General features: G+C 42.0%; 2 protein-coding genes across 2 annotated transcripts in view; one reads left to right on the forward strand and one right to left on the reverse strand.

Annotated features, from left to right (window-relative positions):
- Positions 1-24178, reverse strand: part of ppih (peptidylprolyl isomerase H (cyclophilin H)) — a 40702-nt gene that overhangs the window by 12260 nt on the left and 4264 nt on the right. The gene's annotated exons all lie outside the window — the stretch shown is intronic.
- On the forward strand, positions 10555-15371 carry si:dkeyp-100a1.6 (probable G-protein coupled receptor 160). Its single transcript, XM_067394014.1, has 2 exons — positions 10555-10662; positions 12513-15371. The coding sequence occupies exon 2, from the start codon at positions 12529-12531 to the stop codon at positions 13594-13596; it is 1068 nt and encodes a 355-aa protein (XP_067250115.1). The 5' UTR covers positions 10555-10662; positions 12513-12528; the 3' UTR covers positions 13597-15371.

The following is a 24178-nucleotide window of genomic DNA, read 5'->3' on the forward strand; positions in this document are numbered from 1 at the left end:
TGCAAGTTCCATGCTGTCACAGCCCCACGTGTGTTAGGGTGGCCATTCTGTGTGTCTTAAAAGAGATGCTTGTTTAAATCCATAGCTGAGGCCGTTTGTGAGAGTCATGGAGATGTCGTTTCCAGGAGCCTGAGATTCTTTTTTTTTTCCTTCTATGCAGTTTTATCACAAGGGATTCATCGCAAATGTCTGAATCAGGAGCGGTAACAGGTATGACAAAGAAAAACTAGGCTCATTGTTCATGCAAACGGTACTTAAAGAAGTCATGAATTGCGAAATTACATTTTCCTTGATCTTTTGACATATAAGAGGTTATTGTAAAAAAAAAATAATCCCTTACGTTTAAGAACTCAATACTTCCTAGTTAGTCTAAAAACAAATTATATTGAAACCAAGCACATTTTAGATTTTGTCTCAGTTTGACGACACGACACTGTGATGAAAGACTGACTCTGCAGAAGAAGATCAACACCAACTTCTACATCATTGCCTCTTTAGCCCCACCTGCTAATTCAAGCATTTAGGAGGGGAGTAAATACGAGAGAGACACAAACACTGAATTACTCTAGCAACAAAACAATAGAGAAACCTCTGAGGATTACAAGACGTTTCGCAGTGCAAAGTTGTGGAAAAACAGTCTTTGCTTTGCCTTCCTTCATTGCGATCCTGAGCGTGGATGAACTTAGTTTTTAATATAATTCCAGATCACATTAGCAAGACACTGTTTATTTGCTTAATACTAGGGAATCTTTTTTTTTTTTTTTTAAAAGACTGTTTGATGTAGGCATTTCAGAGATACTGATAAAAAGATGATGGAGGGATGACTAAATTGGATCCAACAGTAATGTAACAACATACACGTGAGTAACTGTTTTTACCATGTGTCACTATTGTTTTGTTACATATTTGATATGTAGCTACAGGTGCTGGTCGTATAATTAGAATATCATCAAAAAGTTGATTTATTTCACTAATTCTATTCAAAAAGTGAAACTTGTATATTATATTCATTCATTACACAGACTGATATATTTCAAATGTTTATTTCTTTTCATTTTGATTATTATAACTGACAACTAAGGAAAATCCCAAGTTCAGTATCTCAGAAAATTAGAAATTAGACACCTGGTGCCACACTCTAATCAGCTAATTAACTCAAAACACCTGCGAAGGCCTTTAAATGGTCTCTCAGTCTAGTTCTGTAGGCTACACAATCATGGAGAAGACTGCTGACTTGACGGTTGTCCAAAAGACGACCACTGACACCTTGCACAAGGAGGGCAAGACACAAAAGGTCATTGCAAAAGAGGCTGGCTGTTCACAGAGCTCTGTGTCCAAGCACATTAACAGAGAGGCGAAGGGAAGGAAAAGATGTGGTAGAAAAAAAAAATGTACAAGCAATAGAGATAACCGCACCCTGGAGAGGATTGTGAAACAAAACCTATTAAAAAATGTGGGGGAGATTCACAAAGAGTGGACTGCAGCTGGAGTCAGTGCTTCAAAAACCACTACGCACAGATGTATGCAAGACATGGGTTTCAGCTGTCGCATTCCTTGTGCCACTCTTAAACAACAGACAGCGTCAGAAGCATCTCGCCTGGGATAAAGACAAAAAGGACTGGACTGCTGCTGAGTGGTCCAAAGTTATGTTCTCTGGTGAAAGTAAATTTTGCATTTCCTTTGGAAATCAGGGTCCCAGAGTCTGGAGGAAGAGAGGAGAGTCACACAATCCACGTTGCTTGAGGTCCAGTGTAAAGTTTCCACAGTCAGTGCTGGTGTTGGTCCACTGTGTTTTCTGAGGTCCAAGGCCAATGTAGCCGTATACCAGGAAGTTTTAGAGCACTTCATGCTTCCTGCTGCTGACCAACTTTATGGAGATGCAGATTTCATTTTCCAACAGGACTTGGCACCTGCAAACAGTGTCAAAGCTACCAGTACCTGGTTTAAGGACCATGGTATCCCTGTTCTTTATTTGGCCAGCAAACTCGCCTGACCTTAACTCCGTAGAAAATCTATGGGGTATTGTGAAGAGGAAGATGCGATATGCCAGACCCAACCATGCAGAAGAGCTGAAGGCCACTATCAGAGCAACCTGGGCTCTCATAACACCAGACTGATCGACTCCATGCCACGCCGTATTGCTGCAGTAATTCAGGCAAAAGGAGCCCCAACTAAGTATTGAGTGCTGTACATGCTCATACTTTTCATGTTCATACTTTTCAGTTGGCCAAAATTTCTAAAAATCCTTTCTTTGTATTGGTCTTAAGTAATATTCTAATTTTCTGAGATACTGAATTTGGGATTTTCCTTAGTTGTCAGTTATAATCATCAAAAATTGAAATATATCAGTCTGTGTGTAATGAATGAATATAATATACAAGTTTCACTTTTTGAATGGAATTAGTGAAATAAATCAACTTTTTGATGATATTCTAATTATATGACCAGCACCTGTACTTTACACTCACTTTACAGAAAATAATGAACTATCAATATAAGAATGACAGTGTGGCAAACAATGGTACATTCATTCACAATTCGTAATGAATTAAGTTATTACAGCAAGTTATACTGTCAACTATATCTGTGGTAAGGTAACATTTTAAGGGTGTAATGGTACACGTAGCCCATTCGTCTGGCAAATTTTTGGTATGCGTCTTGTTTGGTGAGCATGTGTACATGACGAATACAACCTTGTATCTTCTTAACCACTTTTAACCACCATTAACCACCTATAAATCACAATAGGCTATGCGTTTTGTTACTTTCATTAAGGAACAAAGTGTCATCTTTCCAATTCTGTCCATTCTATAATGAAAGTCAAACAATTTGATATGACAGTGCCTCAGTTCAAACGGCAGGGCAGAGTGCAAGTAAATGCGATCATCCCTTCCTCTTTAATGCTAGTTGCAGAATGAACATAAATGAACATATGAAGGTATGTTGAAAGATACAGTACAACTTACTGAAACATATCTTTTGTAATTGCTCAATCAGTGTTCTGAATCTGCTGTAAATAATAATGAAACAATTTCCCACAATTGGAGCACGTTTCATGAAGTTACGAGACAAAACATGACAAATGCTGCATCAGTTAATCATTTACATATCGGTCTTGCAGGGCTTTACGTACAAAAACTCACTCAAGTTTAGTCAAAGCCCAAAACAATTATACTTGTATTCTACTTGTTGAGACCTTTCAAATTACATATAACACATTATTATCTGAGCTGTACGATACTTTTGACACATTGGAGTAATATAGTACAAAAAAATATTTCATAAAAAAATATTTTTCAGCAAATTACTCAGCAGAACTTGGGAGTTAATCAAAGTGGCTATATTCATTGTAAAGTTCAGACTCCAAGATTTCAAATGACACCTATTTTGTGATAATTAAGACAAAAAATATGAAAAATATGATTATTAATCTTTTTTTGTAGCTAGGTGGCACTTATGGGCGGTACACTCCGTTTTAGAGTGACGACTCAGTTAATGGGCGGTTAATTAAATTACGCCCTTTTCACAAGACATAATTTAAGTCTCAGATGTCCCCAGAATGTGTCTGAAGTTTCAGCTCAAAATACCTCAGATAATTTATTATACTATGTTGTAAATACCCATTTTTGAGTGCTAGAGAAAAAAAAAAAAAAAAAAAAAAAAAAAAATGCTTGTGCATGTGTCTTAAATGTAAATGAGCTGCTGCTCCCCACCCCCTTCCATAGGCATAGGGTATGCAATACTATGAAGTAATAATAAATAGAGCCTCTATTTACACTAAGTGCAAATACCATCCCTTGTTGGCAAATGCTATTTACACTAGCTCTGTCCACCAATGTCTTGTTGGGCCACTCGAGTTTTAAAAAAGACGCATGGCATTCAACGTCTTCAGTGGCGCAGCAGTAGCAAGTAACGCTCGCAGACCTGGCTTTTAATGAGATCGACGTGGATTCGAATCCGCCTTTTGCAGAGCTTGCATTTATTTAAATAAAAATGATAATAATGTTCTAAAAGTGGAAATAAACTGCGAATGAGTGTTTAATTATATAGTTATTATATAATGTTTATTGGGTAGGGGAAGGCGTAGGGAGGGTTTTTATCCTCCCAATAGGGCAGCATCTATTTAATAATTTTAATAAATAAAATAATTTACACTCTATGATATTATTGCATCCTGCTAATGTAGGCCTACAAAAATACTGAGGTGCAAATAGTATCTGCAAATATAAAATATAGATACCATCTTATTACTATTTACTCTTATTGCAAATAACTGATACTTTTACTTTTAAATAGCATATCGCTAAGAAAATGCTGCTATTGTCACAGTGTAAATAGAATATATTGCTATTTTCATTTAGTGTAAATAACATCTAGGCTTACAGCTATTTGCACTTAGTGTTAGTAGTATATATTGCTAAGAAAATATGCTAGTTTCACTTAGCATAAATAACATCTAACACTTGTAAATAGCATCTACTGCATCTATAGCATCGCTGCCAAAAATAAATAAATAAATTAAAGTAATGGAGCAGCAGCCAAATCAGTCTGCAGCAGGAGGCAGGATTTATCCTGACTGACTGCGGGGCTGCAGGCTTTGCACGTCAATGCTGTTTACGTTTGGGTCCAGTTGGGTTCAAAAATAAATTCCGTCGGGTTGGTCTCGGGTCTAATTTCATCGGGTCGGGTTTTTCTTTTAAAAGAATTTTATGAATGTCGGGTTTGGGTAAGAAGTGGTTTGGGTCGATTTGGGTACAGATTTTCGGACCGGAGAAGAACTCTAATCTGAAGCACACACACAGAAAGCTGGCTGTCAGATGGTACGTCTTGTGACTATTTAACTTCTCTTTCATGTCTTATTGTGTTTAAACTGTCAAATACACACAAGATTGTGTAAAAAAAAAAAACCCACAAAGTTCAAGAAAATGCATCGGTTGACCGGCTCGGGATAAGAATCGGAAGATTTTCCTCATGATCGGCCCGGATCGGTGACCGGCCAGTCAGTCTCACATCTTACCGATTCCGAGCCGATGTGTTTTGTTACCAGCGGCAAAGGCAATAATGTCAGCTGCTCGTTCTCGTTCTCTCTTTTCTCTGACAGTAAAGTTACACACACCCGCCTCCTCTCTCTTACTCGTCTCATTTGCTCCGGTTAAACAGTGCTTGTATTGCGCATAATTGTATTAATTCCCACAGGTTTTACCCTCACACCACTGATCTATATTAGTGTATCGCACAAGACGCTTCTCAGTCTTAAAAAGTTGTGAGTCACAAATACCCATGTCTGTGAACGTAAACAGCTGGGACAGATGTTCAAAGCAGGCACTCTCAAAGCAGAAACTCCAAATATGCCCCTAAGAAGATAAAGCACGTCATTCCAGGAAATCCCTATGGCCATCATACTATCGCTGTAGCTGAATAAATAGAAGATTGAAATGCATTGATTGATAAAAATGACTAATAAACACACGACTACAACAATATATGGTTTATCTGAGCTCATCAAGCCGTCTTGGGTATTTTCATGATAATAAAGTATATTTATAATGCAATGCTAATCGACATAGCCATCACTTTATAGAATACTATTAAATAATATGTTGTGTGCCTTATTCTGTGTAAGAAGCCACATCATCTCACAGAAAGATGTAATTTCAAAAACTCAGCTGATGTTATGGAGTTTAAAGTAAAAATGTTTTTAATGTTATTATTGTTATTACGTTATAATTGTCTTTTGTTGGACACGAGGTTCATAAATGCTTTTCATGTTTGGAAAGATGTTTGATGTGTGTTGCTTTTTTAAATGCACATTATAAGCGACTTAGGCCTAAATTCGCAGTGCTTTCAGATGGAGCAGCAATTACTAATGATTACAAAGTAGGGCTGGACGAAATATAAATATAAATTAGCACAATTTAGCACAATAAAAGAATATAATGAGAGCGCTTGCATGTGTGAATTAGTCATACCATCTCTCTATTAATTGTGAAGCTGTGGGTTGTAAATAGTTACTTCAAAAGAAGAAAAATATGCTATATAAAAGGTTTTGAGTTTCTAAGTTACTTTAGTAATAAATCACAGGACAGACTGACAGCTAGTTTCTGCTCCTCAGTGCGCACGATTTTCACGTTTTGTGCAGCTACCATTGTTCATGCTGCAATGCAGCTGTGCGAGCACGGTAGCTCAATGAGTCTGCATTCACCTGCGTGTTGATTGGACGCGCACCAGTATGTTTTTAAGTGGGAAGTATTAACAGGATTAAAAAAAAGGAAATAACTGACATGGGAAAATTATGTCGGTTAGAGGTTCTGAATTTCGGTTTCAATTACTCTTCGATTAATCTTCCAGCCCTATCACAGACAAGCTGCGTATTAAAAAAAAAAAAAATCACAGCCTTTGTGATTTCATAATCACACTAAGCCATATTGATTAAAGCGCAATTTAGGGTTAATTGTTATTAATCGTCTAGCCCTAGCAGAAACTAGGCTAATATGGCTGTCAGCAGTCATGGGCGTGGCTTTTATGATGTCACATTGTACAGAAAATGAAAACAGCTTGTTCTTGTCACATGTCTGTCTGTTTTGCACTTTGTTCTGTTAGTCACATGTCCTCCTTTGTTCCCAGTTTCCCGCCACTTATTTGTATCCCTGGTTACTCATTTGATTAGTGTCTTCAGTTCAGCTGTGTCTTGTTTATTAGTGATGGGAAGTTCGGATCATTTTACTGACTCTGACTTTTGAGTCTCGTTCAACAAAATGAACGAATCTTTTTTCGAGTCATTTCGTTCATTTTAGCAAAATGTAATTAAAATGTTACGTGTTACTTCCCCAACACATCTACCACTTATGCAAACGTTGATCCCACTACAAACAATACAAAACTACAATGCTATAAGATTCAGAAATGATTAATTCATTCTTTACCTGGGTCTTCAGTTTATGACAAGCTGATTAAGCTCACCTCACCTCTTGTCTGACAAGTCTTCGGGTTTAAGTCATTCCTTAATGACGTGACAGGCAGTCCCATGCTAAACCAACGCATTCTGAGCCGGAAAGAGAATTGATTAGTTCTCTTCATGAGTCTTTCGGGTTTTTGAGTCGTTCCTTAAACACGTGACAGACCCATACACTAAGCCAATGCATTCTGAGCCGGAAAGAGAATTGATTAGTTCTTTTTATGAGTCTTTCGGGTTTTGAGTCGTTCCTTAAACACGCGACAGACCCATACGCTATTTCTGTCACTGTTTTTGTTACTGTTTCTTGAGGATGTTGTGTGTTATCTGTGGTGTGTTATTATAAATAAATAAAGCCCTGTTATACATAAAGTATTGATTAATTTATCTTTTTGACTGTCTATCTGTAAATAAACATATATAATAATATAATAATCCAAGCCTACAATACAAAGTATTTATAGCCTAGTTTGTTCATTTTTACTCCAATTTTGAGTTTGCTGTTATAATAATTGCTTTTCCTAGTCAGACTTGACATATTAGTCTAATATATGTATAAGAAGATTGCTCAAAAAGGACATAATGACATAAATTAAAAGCAAATAACATTTTGAATTTGAATTATTAATGTTAGTTTAAGACATCAAGGTTATGATAACTTCAGCTTTAACAGTTGTAACACAAACTCAAACAAAACTGGATAGTTAACGTTATTTACTAATAAATATAATGTGCTTGGGTCACACAGCATAGCGTATGGGTCTTTCACGTGATTAAGTAAGGACTCAAAAACCCTAAAGACTCATAAAAAGAACTAATCAATTCTCTTTCCGGCTCAGAATGCATTGGTAGCGTATGGGTCTGTCACGTGATTAAGGAACGACTCAAAACCCGAAAGACTCATGAAATGAACTAATCAATTGAATCATCAGGTGAACTACTACTAGCAGTACAGAAACTGTAGAATATTGCACATGCGCGACTGAACGAATTACCCCCCGAGACGACTCGTTCTTCCCGAGTCACATTAAAGATTCATTCAAAATGAACGAATCGTTCAAGAACGACACATCACTATTGTTTATTAGTCTTGATAACTCATCTGTTTGCTGTGTTTATATACCCTCAGTTTCTGTCTGTTCTTTGTCCAGTCACTGTTATGTTTTGGATGTGCCTTACCTACATTTTGAGTTATTATTAAACCTTTTGTGTTATTTGGAAACCTGTTCTCCGGCCTTCTGCCTGTGGTGGTGACACACATTACAGTTCTATGGGACAGTTGAGGTTTTATGGGGATTAAAAAATATATATATATATAGGGCTGTCGGCATAACTGCAATTTCGTAATACCGCGCTTTTTACGAGCCAACCGCAGAACACTGCAAAAACCGCAGCAACCGCGATATTTGCATGTTTTCTATTTTTTGAAAGGCTATGTCCTTCTCGTTTTACACTTCATACACGTGTACTAAATATTAAATAAGGTAATAATGATAGCATAATGTGTACCATGGTGATTTGTACAGAGGCTCCGTAGATTTGCACTAAACAAGCCTAAACAGACAGTGAATGTGAGAGAGACCGACTGAGCGCGTGCGATTACCTGCGTCTGTCCTTCAGGCCGAGATATATATTCGTGAAAAAAAGTTGTCGTGTCCAAGGATAGCGAAATCTCTGCCTTAGCATCGAAGCATTACTGGTCAGCTGAGCCGTATGAAGTGGCGCTCAACGTTAAAATGATTTCAACAGCTTGTTTCATTTCATCTCTTTTTTGAATGAATCTGCGTTTTTGAACGTGCAGATGAATGAACGGTTTAAAGACTCAAAAACAGTCCCTTGCCGCCACCTTGTGTCACAACAATGTAACTACACTGACTGACAGCCCGTCTAGAACGCGCAGAGATGAGTAGGCTAATGTTAGTTCTGCTTATACTCGTGAAATATCAGCAGAAAGTCTTGTTTAGTCAGATTCGATGATCGGAACTAACTATTATACATACAATAGCTCTACCATCTTATTGTCAGGTTTATGTTCTGTTTTGTAGACCCTTATTTTGACATTCTCTTTACTTCAATGCTCTATTTAGTTTCGTTATTGAATATGATCTCTCTCTCTCTCTCTCTATATATGGCGGTAATACCGCATATCGCGCTATTGAGCCACTCAAAAATACCGCAAGGGAAATTCCTTAACCGCGACAGCCCTATATATATATATATATATATATATATATATATATATATATATATATATATATATATATATATATATATATATATATATATATATATATTATAGGGTGGTTGTGTACACACTGCACACTTGTATGTGCAAACACCATGTAAAAGTGAATTTTGCATAAAGGTCCCCTTTATGAGCATGTAAGGGCTCCCTATATAGTTTGCCACATGAGCAGAGATTTATAATATTTTTTCATATATTATATATCACTTCACCATGACAGAGAAGAGAGTGAGAACGCCCAGCTGATGTTATTGCCTGTGCTGCCTTTTTCTTGCAACTATAATATATATATATATATATATATATATATATATATATATATATATATATATATATATATATATATATACACTACAGTTTCAAGAAAAAGGCAGGATAGGCAATAACATCAGCTGGGCATTCTCGCTCTCTTCTCTGTCATGGTGAAGAGACACACCCGTGAAAATATTTAGAGGCTTTGTTAACCACAGTCCTTCTTTCAAGCGATTTAGCAAAAACCCATTTAAAAAACCTATAGACTTTAGGGCGATGGAACCAGAAGTCCTAAAATGCTAACTCACTTCGGGTATTGCATACAAAAACACATCATCTCTGAGGTACTCTATAACATAAAATTGAAAAACTTTGCTTTCTACCACTCTGTCTCTCCTAAACACACACACACACACACACACACAGAAGTGTTAGCACTGCTCCACTACTTCGCAGTAAAATAGAAAAATAATTTCACTACAAGAAAGTTCAGTAACAAAGTTACTAACAAATGAGATCTGGACATTCACAGGTAAGCAGACTCACTCTCTCCATCCAAACTGCAGAGAACTACTAATTTCTTTGAAACTACACTTAAGGTGTAACTCTCGATGGTGTATTATTCAAATTCAATAGATCCATCTATGAAACTCTATATGTGTCATGAATAGTACTAAAGTAGCATGGTAGCCATTTTTAAACATTGTTTTAAAAAACATGTGATATATGATATATCTCCTTCTAAGAATCCTTTGAGCTCTGGTCCCCACCCATAGCTGAAGGGACACTTGACATAATCGCAAAGACAAGTTGCATTACAAACTGCGTTAGTTGAATTACACAATCTTACAAGCAATTATCTAAATATTGGCTGTCATGCATTTCAGAAAAGCATAAATCCTCACAATCCACAATGTTAATCCTCATATGAGTTGCAAAACCAGACATGAGTGCTGTAAAAACTTGCATAACTTGCAATACATTATCTTGTTCTAAAAAGAGGGTCACATGGTTAGAGTTCACAAATGTCAGCACCGCCTAGTTATTGTCTAAGGAAAGAATGTATTTACAGGTATATAGGAGTGGTTTAAAGAACGGGCTCTGACAGAACACAAGCACATCTCATTTTCTCACCCAACAAGAATCAGTTACAGATTCTCTTGCTACTGATGGAGCTCATGAATGTGTAGCACGACAACAACATTTTCAAAAGGTATTTTACTGGATTTTATTATATTATACTGCTGTCATGTAAACATCTTTCTATGACTGGGACAGATCTAGTTGGTAAACTTGAGGAAAGAAACTTTGCTTAAAACAACATCTTTACATATGTATTTTTAAAGAAGTGCCTGTGTTTAATATTTGTGACTAGCAATGAATGGAACTAAAGTGGCAGACCACAAAATCCTGCTTGACCGGTTTGACAAGAGATAAGGCATTTTCTTAGTGCTCATCAGCAGGGTGCTAGTTTAACATTTATGTAGGAGTACTCCTTTTTTTAAAGACTTACATCAATACATCTGCTTTACACTTATGTTGCTTGAGCTATACATAGATGTTAATGTCACAAAATAGGCACTGGAATACTAGCTGCAAAGTTAAGCAGCAAAAATATTTAATGTTAATATAAAAAGTTTAGATTGAAACCTAACTACCTCAAACAACAGCGGCCCATGATTATTTCCAACATATTGGTAACACTTCATATTATTAAAAAAATGTTGATTTATATTATATTGTATGATTTATATTATAAAGTGATTTATATTATTGTATTATAAAGTTATTATAAAGTGTTCACAACATAACTTATGAGATGCCAATAAAATACTTTACATGCTGCAATCAGCTGGAAAATGCACATGTACTCTAAAAAATGCTGGGTTAAAAATTTTAACGTTAATATCAATAATCAAAAGGTGAACATTAATAATCAATGTAATAAATGTTTATTGTTTTATTATTATTCATTATATTATTCATTAAATGTACTAATAATGAATGTTCATTTATTAAACATTAATAAATGTTAATTTCCAACATACTTTCATTTTAAGCAAGCAATATGGTCATTTTTAAACAATAGTTGAGTTAAAACTACCCAGCAGGTTGGGAGAAAATATTTAACCCAATCACTGGGTCAAAACAGCCCAATTGCTGAGTTTGTCCATTTTCAACCCAACTTGGGTTGTTTTTAACATTTATTAGAGTGCATTTTTATTAAGTTACTGGAATGGACGCACTCAAAAAGTATCTTTACCTTTTTTTTTTTACCTTTTTTTTTGTGGTATTTTAGGTAAAAAAAAAATGATAGCAATAAACCCATTCTATTCAGTCATGCAGTCAACATTGGATGTGGTGTGTCGTGGTGCGACTCGACAAATTCCTAACAATAAACTGATACCCCACTGTATTTGTGACAGTCTCCAAGTGCTTGTGCTACTTCTGCACAAAAAATGAATGGATTTGCAACAGTCACTAATTTTGATACAATTTATAGCAACATATCATGATAGACATCTTTAAGATTCAGTTCTCATATTGTCAAATACGTCCACAAGAACGGTTTACAGCTCTGCCCTGAGCAATGCATGGATATCTTTTTTCAACAACAAAATTTATGTCTTAATGTCCACCATTTCTATTTCCTTCTCTGATGATTTCTAGTCACTACAAGTGGTGTCAAGGCAAGCTTATTTGCAATGTTCTTTCCTATGTATTTGTATTTTGTATTGTTGCAGACGTTTTTCCATGTACATGCCGCAATAAAAAAAAAAAAATTAAAAAAAAAAGTTTTTTTTTTTTTTTTTTTTTGCCCGTTTTAAACAATATAATTATCTTGAGACTCGGAGCACACCACAAACACTACTCCATGTCTGAGTCTGCTCACTTATCAAACAAAGTATGCAAGATGCAATTAACAATCACACTGTCTATACCTTAATTTTACATTGGTGCATATGATGCATTTTACATTCAAAACGTTTAGTCTCACTGTTAGACAATGGGGGATTCATTTTATTTGCTCTGACCAATCATTTGATTATTTTGTGTTTTCAGGGTGAACTGAGACCAAATGTTTAATCTGCACTCATCATCAGCGATTATGATGGCCGTCATCTGGCCAAAGGGGATAAATGAGAAATTTCCCCAAGATGAGACCCTGCAATACCTGCTCATTCTGTGCACCAAAGTAGGTTTGAACACATTCGTTTTGTCTTTCTGGAGGCATAGCATTCTCAAGTCACTCCTGGGACTCTGCAGTGTCTCTATGTACGCGGCAGACGTGCTGTTGGTCTGTGCGGTCTCCGGCGCATGGCTCTTCAAAGAACATCTACCCACCTCTACCTCAATGTGCTTCATCCTGGCTCATGGATCGGCTGTCTACGCCCTGCTTCCTCTACCCATACTCATCGCTGGGGCATTTGACTACGCTAGCTACCCAAACCTTGACATTACCCGTAGCTCTCGGAGCAGGGTTGTTAGTTACTGGATTATGGTTGTGCTTATGTGGGCATCAGCATTCGTCTACACCTACCACTACACAGACACACAACCTACAGAGATTTACAAAGACAAGTTGAGAGTAACAGTGTGTCATGTTCACGGATCTACCGTAGTGTTTCAATTTAATATGCAGATATCTATTGCGGTGGGTCTCATACTTCTGCTTTATTTTAAGAAACTGATTGGTTGGCTCAGTAGAGCCAATAAATTGGCAGAACTGAGAAGCATATTTGTTCCTGATCAAGACTTCCCTTATAGTCAATTTGGGGAATGGGGAAAATCAGAAATTCAAGAAAGTTCCCCTCCTTTCTTTGTCAGTCTTACTCTAGGTTTTGCTGTGAACTGGGCGCCCTACCTGTTGATGTGTTTGACATGTGCAATGGTGGGTTTTGTGGTGCCAGCATATGCCAGTGTCAACCTTCTGTGGATGGCCTGTGCCAACAGTGTTCTTGTTGGCATTGCCTTTTGGTTCAGAAGTGACAAGACTGGACCTTACAGCAAATTCCCAGATGAAACTTGTTTTTGGAACACCTACTGGCAGTTGAGCAAAGGAACATTACCAACTGTGGACACAATGCTGCCTACGAAATTATACAGAATGGTTCACAAGCCCACTATGCCTTTTCAAGAGATATAGTCTAAAAAACGTTCCACTGCTGGCATGATACTCTCCTGCAAACATAAATGTTATGAGCAAGTTCAAAGTCACAACGAAATGGTTGTACCAACAAATTTTTTCTTTCATATCGTGAAGTATATCCGAATATTTTATCTGAAAAAAAAAAGAAAAGAAGGGACTTGCTTCTATCCATCGGTTGTTGATTGTATTTTGAGATGTGGCAGCTGCACTCAAAAAAGAATGCGAGCTTGAATGAATGAGCGCTTAAAAAATTAAACATATAGATGGATGTCATTCACAGTAAGACTTATAACATGTACTTATAAAATAGATTAATTTAAGCAGCATAATTGTGCCATTTTCTAGACACTTCATTTAAAATTCAAATTTTAAAGCCAGTATCACATGTATATTTCACAAAGGATGTGATCCCAGAATGCATTGCAACAAGCTAAATGGAAAGAAAAAATCCAACATGACAAAAGTCAAAATAAATGTTTAATATACTTGAATTTAATTTCACATAAAAAGTAATCAATGAACATTTGACCATTTTTAATATTTGTGTTATGCATGATTGTAACTATCATATCATGTCTATTCCGAGTCCGGACATGAGCGGCATGGTGAAATGAGTCAAATCTGGATGCGGCACAGCGCAAAGTACCCGACAGTGAACTGAGTATCAAAAGTATTGGATTTGCAGTGTAGACACAGTAGCTGCGTTTAGAATCCTAATAAACTGATTGTAAATCAGATTAGTTGCAATAATTGGATTAGTTGCAGTCGGAATAAAAAAGTGTAACGACGTAAATTAGAATGAATTGGCCAAATCCATTTAAAATTTCATTCAGATTGTAAGGGGTGGTTTAAAACTTTTCTAATCTGATCGAGAGGACATATGAACACTTGATCGGATTGAGACCCGAAACTGGAAAGTACTGTACAAGTGCAATGACACAGAACTGGCGTAATGACGTATGATGTGTGGAATGAGCTACTGTTATGGAGACAAAAGTGGATATAGGCAATAAGACGTGAAGCATCACCTGGAAGAATGGGTAAATTGTGGGATCCTGACACTCAGTATACCTCAGTATGCTATCGTGTGCAGTAAAAATGTCATAACTGATAAGTCAAATATCCAAATGTCAGTTTTATACATTATATTTCCTGTCGCTGATTACGTTCCCCTCCATTGGGCATAGATCTCAGAGTAATATGACACATTGTGTTCTGTCTCAATTGCCTGTATCCACTTTTGTGTCCTTAAAGGTGATAGAGAGGATTTTTTCATCGACTGAGAATCCAAAGACTGTTACTGAGTTTTTTAAATGAGAGCATGCGTAAGAACAACCCCCCTCCTTCACAGCTCATTTCAAAGGAACGCCTCCCAAAACTCGTGCACGAGTATTGGAACATGAGTATTTACCACAGGCATTCGCTGTGTCGTGTTAGTGGATTCATTATGTCGGACTCACCGCAGGTAACTCATAATCTGCAGTTGTTATTCCTGTCTCCTGACAAAAACATTGCATGCGGTGCCTGTGGATTGTGGAAAGTTACTGGAGCGTGCAGCCGCGCTCGTCTCTCACAAGGAACGTCACGGCAGTGATTGACAAGCCAGAGGGCCAATCGTTTACGTGATGATCGCGTAAACGATTGGCTGATATTTTTAAGGCCCTACCTCGTGCACAGATGATGTATATTAATATTATTACTTTCAGTGCACTTAATAAATAGTCTTTTAACAGTTAAAGACAGTTACAAGTAATATTGCAAAAATATATAAAACATCCTCTTTAGCACCTTTAAACGTTAATATTTTGGGGGGGGGGGGGGGTCGAAAGTTTATAAAAACGTAGTTCCGTAGTTCTCTACAGAGCGTGTTTAGTCACTATGTTGTTGTTCTAAGTCATTCCTGTTTTTAGAGGCAGCTTGCATCATCACTACGTTGAATACACAAGAAGTAGTAGTAGTAGCAGTCTTTATTAGAAGCAGAGACCGTTCTTTGTTACAAGTGAGATGAAACCTTATTGCTTCACACAGGCTACTCTCTTCTGTCTCAGACAATGACATCTTAGTCTTGTGTCGGGCCAGACGGCCACCGTAACTTCACTGTAGCTTAGTTGCAGTTCGCAACCTCACCGCTAGATGAGGTTAAAATTTACACATTACACCTTTAAAGGGTTATTTCACCCAAACATTAAATTTCTGTAATTGATGATGTCGTTCCACACCCATAAGACCTTCGTTCATCTTTGGAACACAAATTAAGATGTTTTTGATGAAATCTGAGTTTTTTCTTTTTAATCCCCCATAGAAAGCAACATTATTACCACATTCAAGGTCTTAATTTGTGTTCCAAAGATGAACAAAGGACTTACTGGTTTGGAACGACATGAGGGTAAGTAATTAATGACAGAAATTTCAATTTTGGGAGAACTAACTGTTTAAATGGTTTAGGGCAATCGGTTTCCTCAAATGGATTTAGTTACCTTATCTTGTCGGGTTTTACAGTGTGTGTATTATATAAGGGACACATACAAAATGCAGAGAGGTGGGCCCCCAGGACCAGGATTGAAAACCAATGACCTACAGTGTTAGTCATATTAGCATCATGTTAATGTAAATGGAAAAGAATTCTGATACTGTAGGCAGTAGACAGCAAAGGCAGCTCACTATAAGCTTTGGAGTAGAGCTTGAATTTTTTAGAAAGATAAAAACTTCAAGCTTTCATGCAAGAGTTACCACAATATTGTGGACGGTAATCTACTCACTATTACATAGTTAGACAAATTTTTACAACCATTATATTTTGGCTGATATTACCTCCAGTCCCATAAAATATGGGATTGTGCCATATTTAAAACGAATAGAGGAAGCAATTTGTCCTGTATTTTACATAGGCCTACATAGTGCTGGGCGGTATGACCAAAACTTTATATCACTATTTTTCAAAATTATATCGGTTTCACGGTATATGGCGGTATTTTTTCCCCCTATGCATGACCGGGCGTTAAACACATTTTATACTGATTGAGAGAGGAAATACTGCAGTAGATTGACTAAAATGCCCTGTTTTACTGTCATGATGATTGAATATTGTAGAAAAATTCAACACTAGAATTAATACAGGTTTACAAAGCCCCACAAAATGATGCTGTTGGGAGACAACAACCAATAAAACACAGACCTGCAACACAGTCATTACAGACACATGAATATTAAAATATGACCATGGAGATAAAAAAAAAAAAGAAAAAGAAAAAAGGGCACCTTAAGCATTTTAAAAATGTAACCCTATATTACAACAAACTGCTAAAACGAGGGAGAAACGCAGAAGAACATTTAAACTGTCTAAGGATTTTCAGTACATTTAAGAGCACTACAGACTCTCTGAACAAATGACACACTCAAGTTTAACACAGAAACAATAAAGCAGTTACATTTTTACTCAGTCTATTTATTAACTTAATTCGTCTTCTGTGTAGCAGAATAACCCATCGTGTCATCTCGGTCGTGATCAGACGTACAGTTCCCTTTCGATACTTCACTCGTACTGCGTATGGGGAAAGGTCTCCCTTTTTCCCCGCTGCTGAAGCCTTTTTCAATAACGCAGTGTAACTGCACCGTCATTGGTTCACTCATAGACAAGTTGTTGAACCAATGGCGGCGCGGCATAGCTGCGCGGCCTATGGCGACAAAGCGCGCGAATATTCCCGCCGAAATGGGCGGGGTATAGGGCTATATAAGCAGGCGTTTCGCCATAGGATTTCAGTGTTTTCTCCTTCAGCGACGACATCTACTTCTCTTCGCTGATCTCCGCCTGAAGCCGAAGAAGCTCGCCGCCTTCTGCTCTCGCCGCCGTCTGAAGAGGCTCCCGCAGCGGACTCGCCTGGACTCGCCGGTGGAAGAAAGCGCCCGGCGCCCTCGCGGACTGCAGCTTCTAGCGCCGTCGCCGAGCCGCCGCCTCCCGCTTCCCGCTTCCGGCCGCTTCCTGTGCGTCCCCTGCCGCCATCCGGCGCGCCGCCCTGAGAGCTTCATCCGCGGCTTAAACGCCGCTCTACAAGAGCGATGTCCAGCGGTTTTCACCGCTTTAAGAGCTTCCGCGGCCCTCGCCGCTCTAAAAGAGCCACCCAATTGCCGTTTTCACGGCAGCGGCGTCTCACGATGCCCCGCCACTCATGTGGTACTTGCAGGGCCCCCCTGCACGACGACGATGGACACAGCGAGTGTGTCGCTTGCCTGGGCAAGCCCCACGCAGACGGCGCGCTCGCTGGAGACTCATGCCCGCACTGCGAGTGTATGAGTCTCGCTTCCCTGCGCTCGCGGGTCGCCTTCTTCACTGAGGGCGATCTCGCCGCTCGCGCCCTCCCGTCTCCTTCCTCCCGCGGTCCGGCGAGGAAAAGACAGCGGGGGTAGAGCGACTCAGCGCCAGGAGTTGAGCGAGCTCACGCCGGCCCAGCCCCCGCGTGCCTCGCCCTCTCCTCCCAGGGAACTCTCTCCAGTTCTGTTCTCTCGCCCTGAGCAGCGTCCCTCCGCAGAAGCGAGTGACCTCGTCTCATTCGGGGGAACAGACGACGAACAAGACGACTCCATGTCTCTTGCGGCTTCCGAAGCGGAAGGATGGGCTGGCGAGCCGGAAGACCCCGCTCCACCGCCTCCCTTGGAACCCATCGAGCATGGCCAGGGCATGGATGCCGAGCTCTTCCGCATCCTGTCTAGAGCCGTTGAAGAGCTGGACCTCGAGTGGGCCCCTCCAGAGGAGCCGTCTCGCAGCCGCCTGGACGAATGGTTTCTGCCAGGCCGCCGCCAAGCACCTCGCCAGCGTTCAGCGCCCTTCTTTCCTGAGGTCCACGAAGAGCTGACGAAGTCGTGGCGCGCTCCTTACTCTGCCCGCCTCCACACTACGCACCGCTCCGCCCTCACCGCCGCCGACGGCGCCGAGGAGAAGGGATACGAGCGCTTGCCACCCCTAGATGAAGCGGTGGCTGCTCACCTCTGTCCTCCCGCGGCTGTGGGTTGGAAGACGAAGAGGGCCCTTCCTTCCAAGCCCTGTCGGACCACCTCACTCTGGCTGGACGGGCTTACACCTCGGCGGGCCAAGCTGCCTCTGCGCTCCACACCATGGCCATATTTCAAGCATTCCAGGCCAAACTCCTCCGCTCTCTGGATGAGTCTGGAATCGACGCGCCAGCCTTCAAAGATCTCCGCAGCGCCACGGATCTTGCCCTGCGAGCTACGAAGGCTACGGCCCAGGCCATCGGTCGTTCCATGGCCAGCCTGGTCGTGTTGGAGCGCCACCTGTGGCTCAACCTAACGGAGATCAAAGACCTAGACAAGACGGCCTTCTTAGACGCCCCGGTCTCGCCTTCTGGTCTCTTCGGGCCTGCAGTGGATGGCTTCACTGAGCGCTTTACTGCCGCGCAGAAATCGTCTCAGGCTATGAGGCATTTCTTGCCTAAGCGCTCCAGCTCCGCTTCTGCGTCTAGCCGCCCCAGGACTGCGCCGGCTCAGCAGAACAAACCAGCCCCACCTGCAACACAGGCAGCGCCGCCCCAGGAGCATCGCCAGCGCTCGCGCCCTGCGAAGCGCCCTCCCTTCCCGAGGCGCCAGGGACCCCGGCCCAGGATTGTGCTGGACCCGGTGCCTCCGAAGTCGTCCTGATTCGTCGGACAGGAAGAGGATGGGGGACCGTCCCGTTACGACCGGACCACCCCAAAAGCTCCCACGGGTAATTTCCCCTCCGCCTCGTTTATTTCCGGGCGTGGGAAACATACTCCAAGTGACAGCTGGGCCCACACCTGTTGCGCCCACTCCAAACGCCGTTTTCACGGCGGACAAATTTTTACCTCATCACAAAAAGAGCAAATTTCCTCTTCCACCCCTCGCGGTGTACGACCCTCTCAACGGCGGTCTGTCACCCAACATTATTCAACCCCTAGCCACTCGGGCCGAGGCCTGGCAGGCCATCCCCGATGTGTCAGAATGGGTCATGGGGATCGTAAACCAGGGCTACTCGCTCCAGTTTGCACGACGGCCCCCCGCTTCGCCGGGGTGCTTCAAACATCGGTCAATCCGGACGACGCTCATGTCCTCCGGGCCGAAGTCATGTCGTTGCTGGAAAAAGGAGCTGTGGAAATGGTTCCTCCGTCAGAGAGCGAGACAGGCTTTTACAGCCGCTACTTTCTGGTCCCCAAAAAGGATGGCGGTCTCAGACCCATCCTAGACCTCAGGCTTTTGAATCACTCCCTCATGAGACGGAAGTTCAAAATGCTGACGCTGAAGCAGATCCTCGCGCACATTTGCCCCGAGGACTGGTTCTGCTCGCTGGACCTGAAGGATGCGTATTTTCACATCCAGATAGCCCCCCGTCACAGACGATTCTTGAGATTCGCATACGAAGGGGTGGCATACCAATATACGGTCCTGCCCTTCGGGCTGTCTCTGGCTCCCCGCACTTTCACCAAGTGCATGGACGCGGCGCTTTCCCCTCTGAGACAGATGGGAATCCGGGTTCTGAATTACCTCGACGACTGGCTCATCTTAGCCCGTTCGCGAGACGAGCTGGAACGCCACAGATCCGTGCTCCTCAGCCATCTACAATGCCTGGGTCTCAGGGTCAACTTAGCCAAGAGCTCGCTATGCCCCACTCAACGAATTTCGTTTCTGGGAGCAGTTTTCGACTCGGTCCGTATGACGGCAGTAGTCTCGCCAGAGCGCGCCCTGGCAATTCAGCAGCTCACGGCATCTGTCACGAACAAAGCCTATCTCCCTCTGAAGTTTTTCCAGAGGCTGCTAGGGCTGATGGCTTCCGCCTCCCCGGTGCTGCAGCTAGGCCTTCTTCGGATGCGGCCTCTTCAGTACTGGTTGAAGTTCCGGGTTCCTCCCAGCGCATGGCGGCACGGCCGCCTATGTCTCAAGGTCAATCGGGCCTGTCTTCTAGCCCTGAAACCTTGGATGGATCCAGTATGGTTCCAACGCGGAGTCCCCTTACAGGCGGTCTCACGGAGGACGGTGCTCTCAACAGACGCCTCCAACTTGGGCTGGGGCGCTGTGTGCGAGGGCAGACCGGCCTTCGGCTCGTGGAGCCACGAGGAAAGCCATCTACACATCAACTGTCTAGAGATGCTAGCAGTGATGAAAGCCCTTCAGTTCTTTCAGGCTTACTTGACGGGACGTCATGTTCTAGTTCGGTCAGACAGTATGACGGTGGTGTCATACCTGAACCACCAAGGCGGTCTTTCGTCCAGCCGCTTATGCGCTCTGGCGAAACGACTGCTGGAATGGGCTCTTCCGAGGCTTCAGTCGCTCAGAGCGACTCATGTTCCTGGCAGGAACAATCTGGGTGCGGACATGTTGTCACGGAGCAACATCCCCTCCGACGAGTGGATGCTCCACCCCCAAGTGGTCCTCACGATCTGGGAGTTCTTCGGGAAGGCAGAGGTAGACCTCTTCGCCTCAGAAGACAACTCTCATTGCCCAACATTTTTCTCGAAGGAAGTAGATGCTCTGGCCCACACATGGCCCAGCACGCTCCTTTATGCTTTCCCTCCGATCGCACTGATCCCCCAGGTCATCAGGCGTATCAGAGAAGACCAGCACAGAGTCCTTCTGGTGGCCCCGCTCTGGAGGAACCAGGTTTGGTCCTCAGAGCTATTCAGGCTCTCTCTAAGAGCCCCGTGGCCGATTCCCCTGAGACGGGACCTCCTCTCTCAGGCAAACAGAACAATCTGGCACCCACAGCCGCAGCTCTGGGCTCTGCACCTCTGGTCCCTCGATGGGAGCCGACTAGCCTCCCCGAGGACGTCCTAAATACCATTTCTCAGGCTAGAGCCCCATCTACGAGGCGCCTCTACGACCAGAAGTGGTCAGTCTTTGTTGATTGGTGTTCAACACGCAACATAGACCCTGTGGAGAGTGACGTATCTTCCATACTGTCTTTCCTCCAAGAACGCTTGGAAATGGGGCGCTCCCCTTCCACGCTTAAGGTTTACGTAGCAGCCATTGCAGCGTTCCACGCTCCTATTGCTGGCCAATCGGTGGGACGAAACGGGCTCGTGATCCGTTTTTTGAGAGGTGCTAGGCGTTTGAATCCTCCTCGCCCTCTCACTATTCCCTCCTGGGACCTCTCGTTGGTCCTCAGGGCCTTGAAAGGAGCCCCATTTGAACCAATGGGTTCAGCCGACCTCAGGCCCCTAACACTAAAAACCGCTCTGCTACTAGCACTAGCATCGGTAAAGCGTGGTGGCGATTTGCAGGCCCTCTCTGTGAACCCTGCATGCGTCGAATTCGGGACTGGTGACTCTCAGGTCGTTCTGAAACCGAGGCCTGGCTCCGTCCCTACAGTGCTCTCAACTCCGTTTAGAGCTCAGGTCATCTCGCTCTCTGCTCTTCCTCCCTCGGCGGACGAACCAGAGCTGCAGCTACTCTGCCCAGTCAGGGCATTGAGGACCTACATAGACCGATCACAGTCTTTCAGACTGTCGGATCAGCTCTTTGTTTGTTTTGGCGGCCGCACCAAAGGGTCTCCGGTCTCGAAACAACGCATTTCCCGTTGGATAGTGGATGCTATTAACCTGTGCTACTCCTCACTGGGCACTAATTGCCCCATAGGAGTCAGGGCCCACTCCACTAGAGGAATGGCTTCCTCGTGGGCTTGGTCCAACGGAGTTTCCATCCAAGACATCTGTGAGGCGGCCGGCTGGTCTTCGCCGTCCACCTTTGTCAGGTTCTATCACCTCGATGTCCCGACCTTACAAGCTCGGGTCCTGTCGGTGTGATTAGCGGCTTCCAACAGGTCCCGCTTCACGCCACCATAGGAAGTATCTTCCTTCAGTGTAACCATGGGTTCGGTTAGGCTTTGCCTCCGCTTGTCCTTTTTGCCCCCCTCTGGGTGGCCAAATGCAAGCTATATCGTTCCCAGCCGTGGCACGGCGTGGTTGAATTCGTTCCCCATACGCAGTACGAGTGAAGTATCGAAAGGGAACGTTCTCGGTTACTAACGTAACCTCGGTTCCCTGTGATACGGAACGAGTACTGCGTCACTTGCCGTGCCACGAGGCTGCGGCTCAGGGTCGTCGCTTCAGTCGATTGACACTGAAATCCTATGGCGAAACGCCTGCTTATATAGCCCTATACCCCGCCCATTTCGGCGGGAATATTCGCGCGCTTTGTCGCCATAGGCCGCGCAGCTATGCCGCGCCGCCATTGGTTCAACAACTTGTCTATGAGTGAACCAATGACGGTGCAGTTACACTGCGTTATTGAAAAAGGCTTCAGCAGCGGGGAAAAAGGGAGACCTTTCCCCATACGCAGTACTCGTTCCGTATCTCAGGGAACCGAGGTTACGTTAGTAACCGAGTACGTTCAGAGTCCTTTGCATAACGTTACATTTCATTTGAAGAAGACGTGATAAAATATGTGCGCATACATGATGCTGATTCATGTTTAGAGCACTAGAGTATATGAAATAGGTCCATAAAAACTTAAACACGCTCGCTCCGGTCTATATAATATGATCCATGAGGAGAAAGTTGTGCATCACGCTGGCATAAAGTTGGTTTGACGTTAGACGTTTGATATTCGCAAATTTAGGGACCGTCTCTAAAGTTACATCCGAAATTGGTATGCATGATTCTAACTTCAATAACATTTGAAGGAAATAATTTACAGTCATAAAACCAACTGTAAAGTGTTCATCTACATGTCAGCTATGATGCACACCTTTTATATTTTTCATATTTATTAAAATAAACTGTCAAATCATGTGTAAAAATGGCTATTTTTCATTACTGTATATACGCTCATACATAAATATGCCATAATTTAAAGCTCAATAACATTTGAAGGGAATAATTTAGTCATAAAACCAACTGTAAAGTGTTCATCTACATGTCAGCTATGATGCACACCTTTTATATTTTTCATATTTATTAAAATAAACTGTCAAATCATGTAAATTATTCCCTTCAAATGTTATTGAGCTTTAAATCATAGCTGACATGTAGATGAACACTTTACAGTTGGTTTTATGGCTGTAAATTATTTCCTTGTTGTTATTGAATGTTATTGAAGTTAGAATCATGCATACCAATTTCGGATGTAACTTTAGAGATGGTCCCTAAATTTGCGAATATCAAACGTCTAACGTCAAACTTTATGCCAGTGTCAAGCACGGCGCTCAGCGCAGAAACCACTCTCTCGCGCGCGCCGCGTGTAGTTTGAATTCTCCGCTGTAATCAAGGGCTGAATAAGAAATCGTCCCTATAACCTCAAATAGGGCATTATTTGAGGCGACACCCATTTGTAGTGGACGTTATTGAGTGCACTCATTCAATTTCACATTGCACCGCAATAACGAGTGTACAGTCGATGTACACACAAAGCTGTCCGAATTCACTCACTCGTTTTCATTCACTTTCAACTGGACAACGTAGGGAATAGTGAATGAGGCTTTAGGGGGTGATTTCGGACTCACACTACAGTGCAACAGTGAAACGGGACCCTCTCAAACAGTGACGTTTTTTTAAAATTATTTTTATCGTTTACATTTGTGTCTATACTTTTTAAACAGTAAGTATTTTAAGGTTGACTG

This window comes from Chanodichthys erythropterus, chromosome 9, assembly GCF_024489055.1.
Source record: "Chanodichthys erythropterus isolate Z2021 chromosome 9, ASM2448905v1, whole genome shotgun sequence".
Lineage (NCBI taxonomy): Eukaryota > Metazoa > Chordata > Actinopteri > Cypriniformes > Xenocyprididae > Chanodichthys > Chanodichthys erythropterus.

Bases quoted from the DNA above. Each gene is read 5' to 3' on its own strand.
- si:dkeyp-100a1.6 (XM_067394014.1), top strand. From the start codon at position 12,529: ATGTTTAATCTGCACTCATCATCAGCGATTATGATGGCCGTCATCTGG.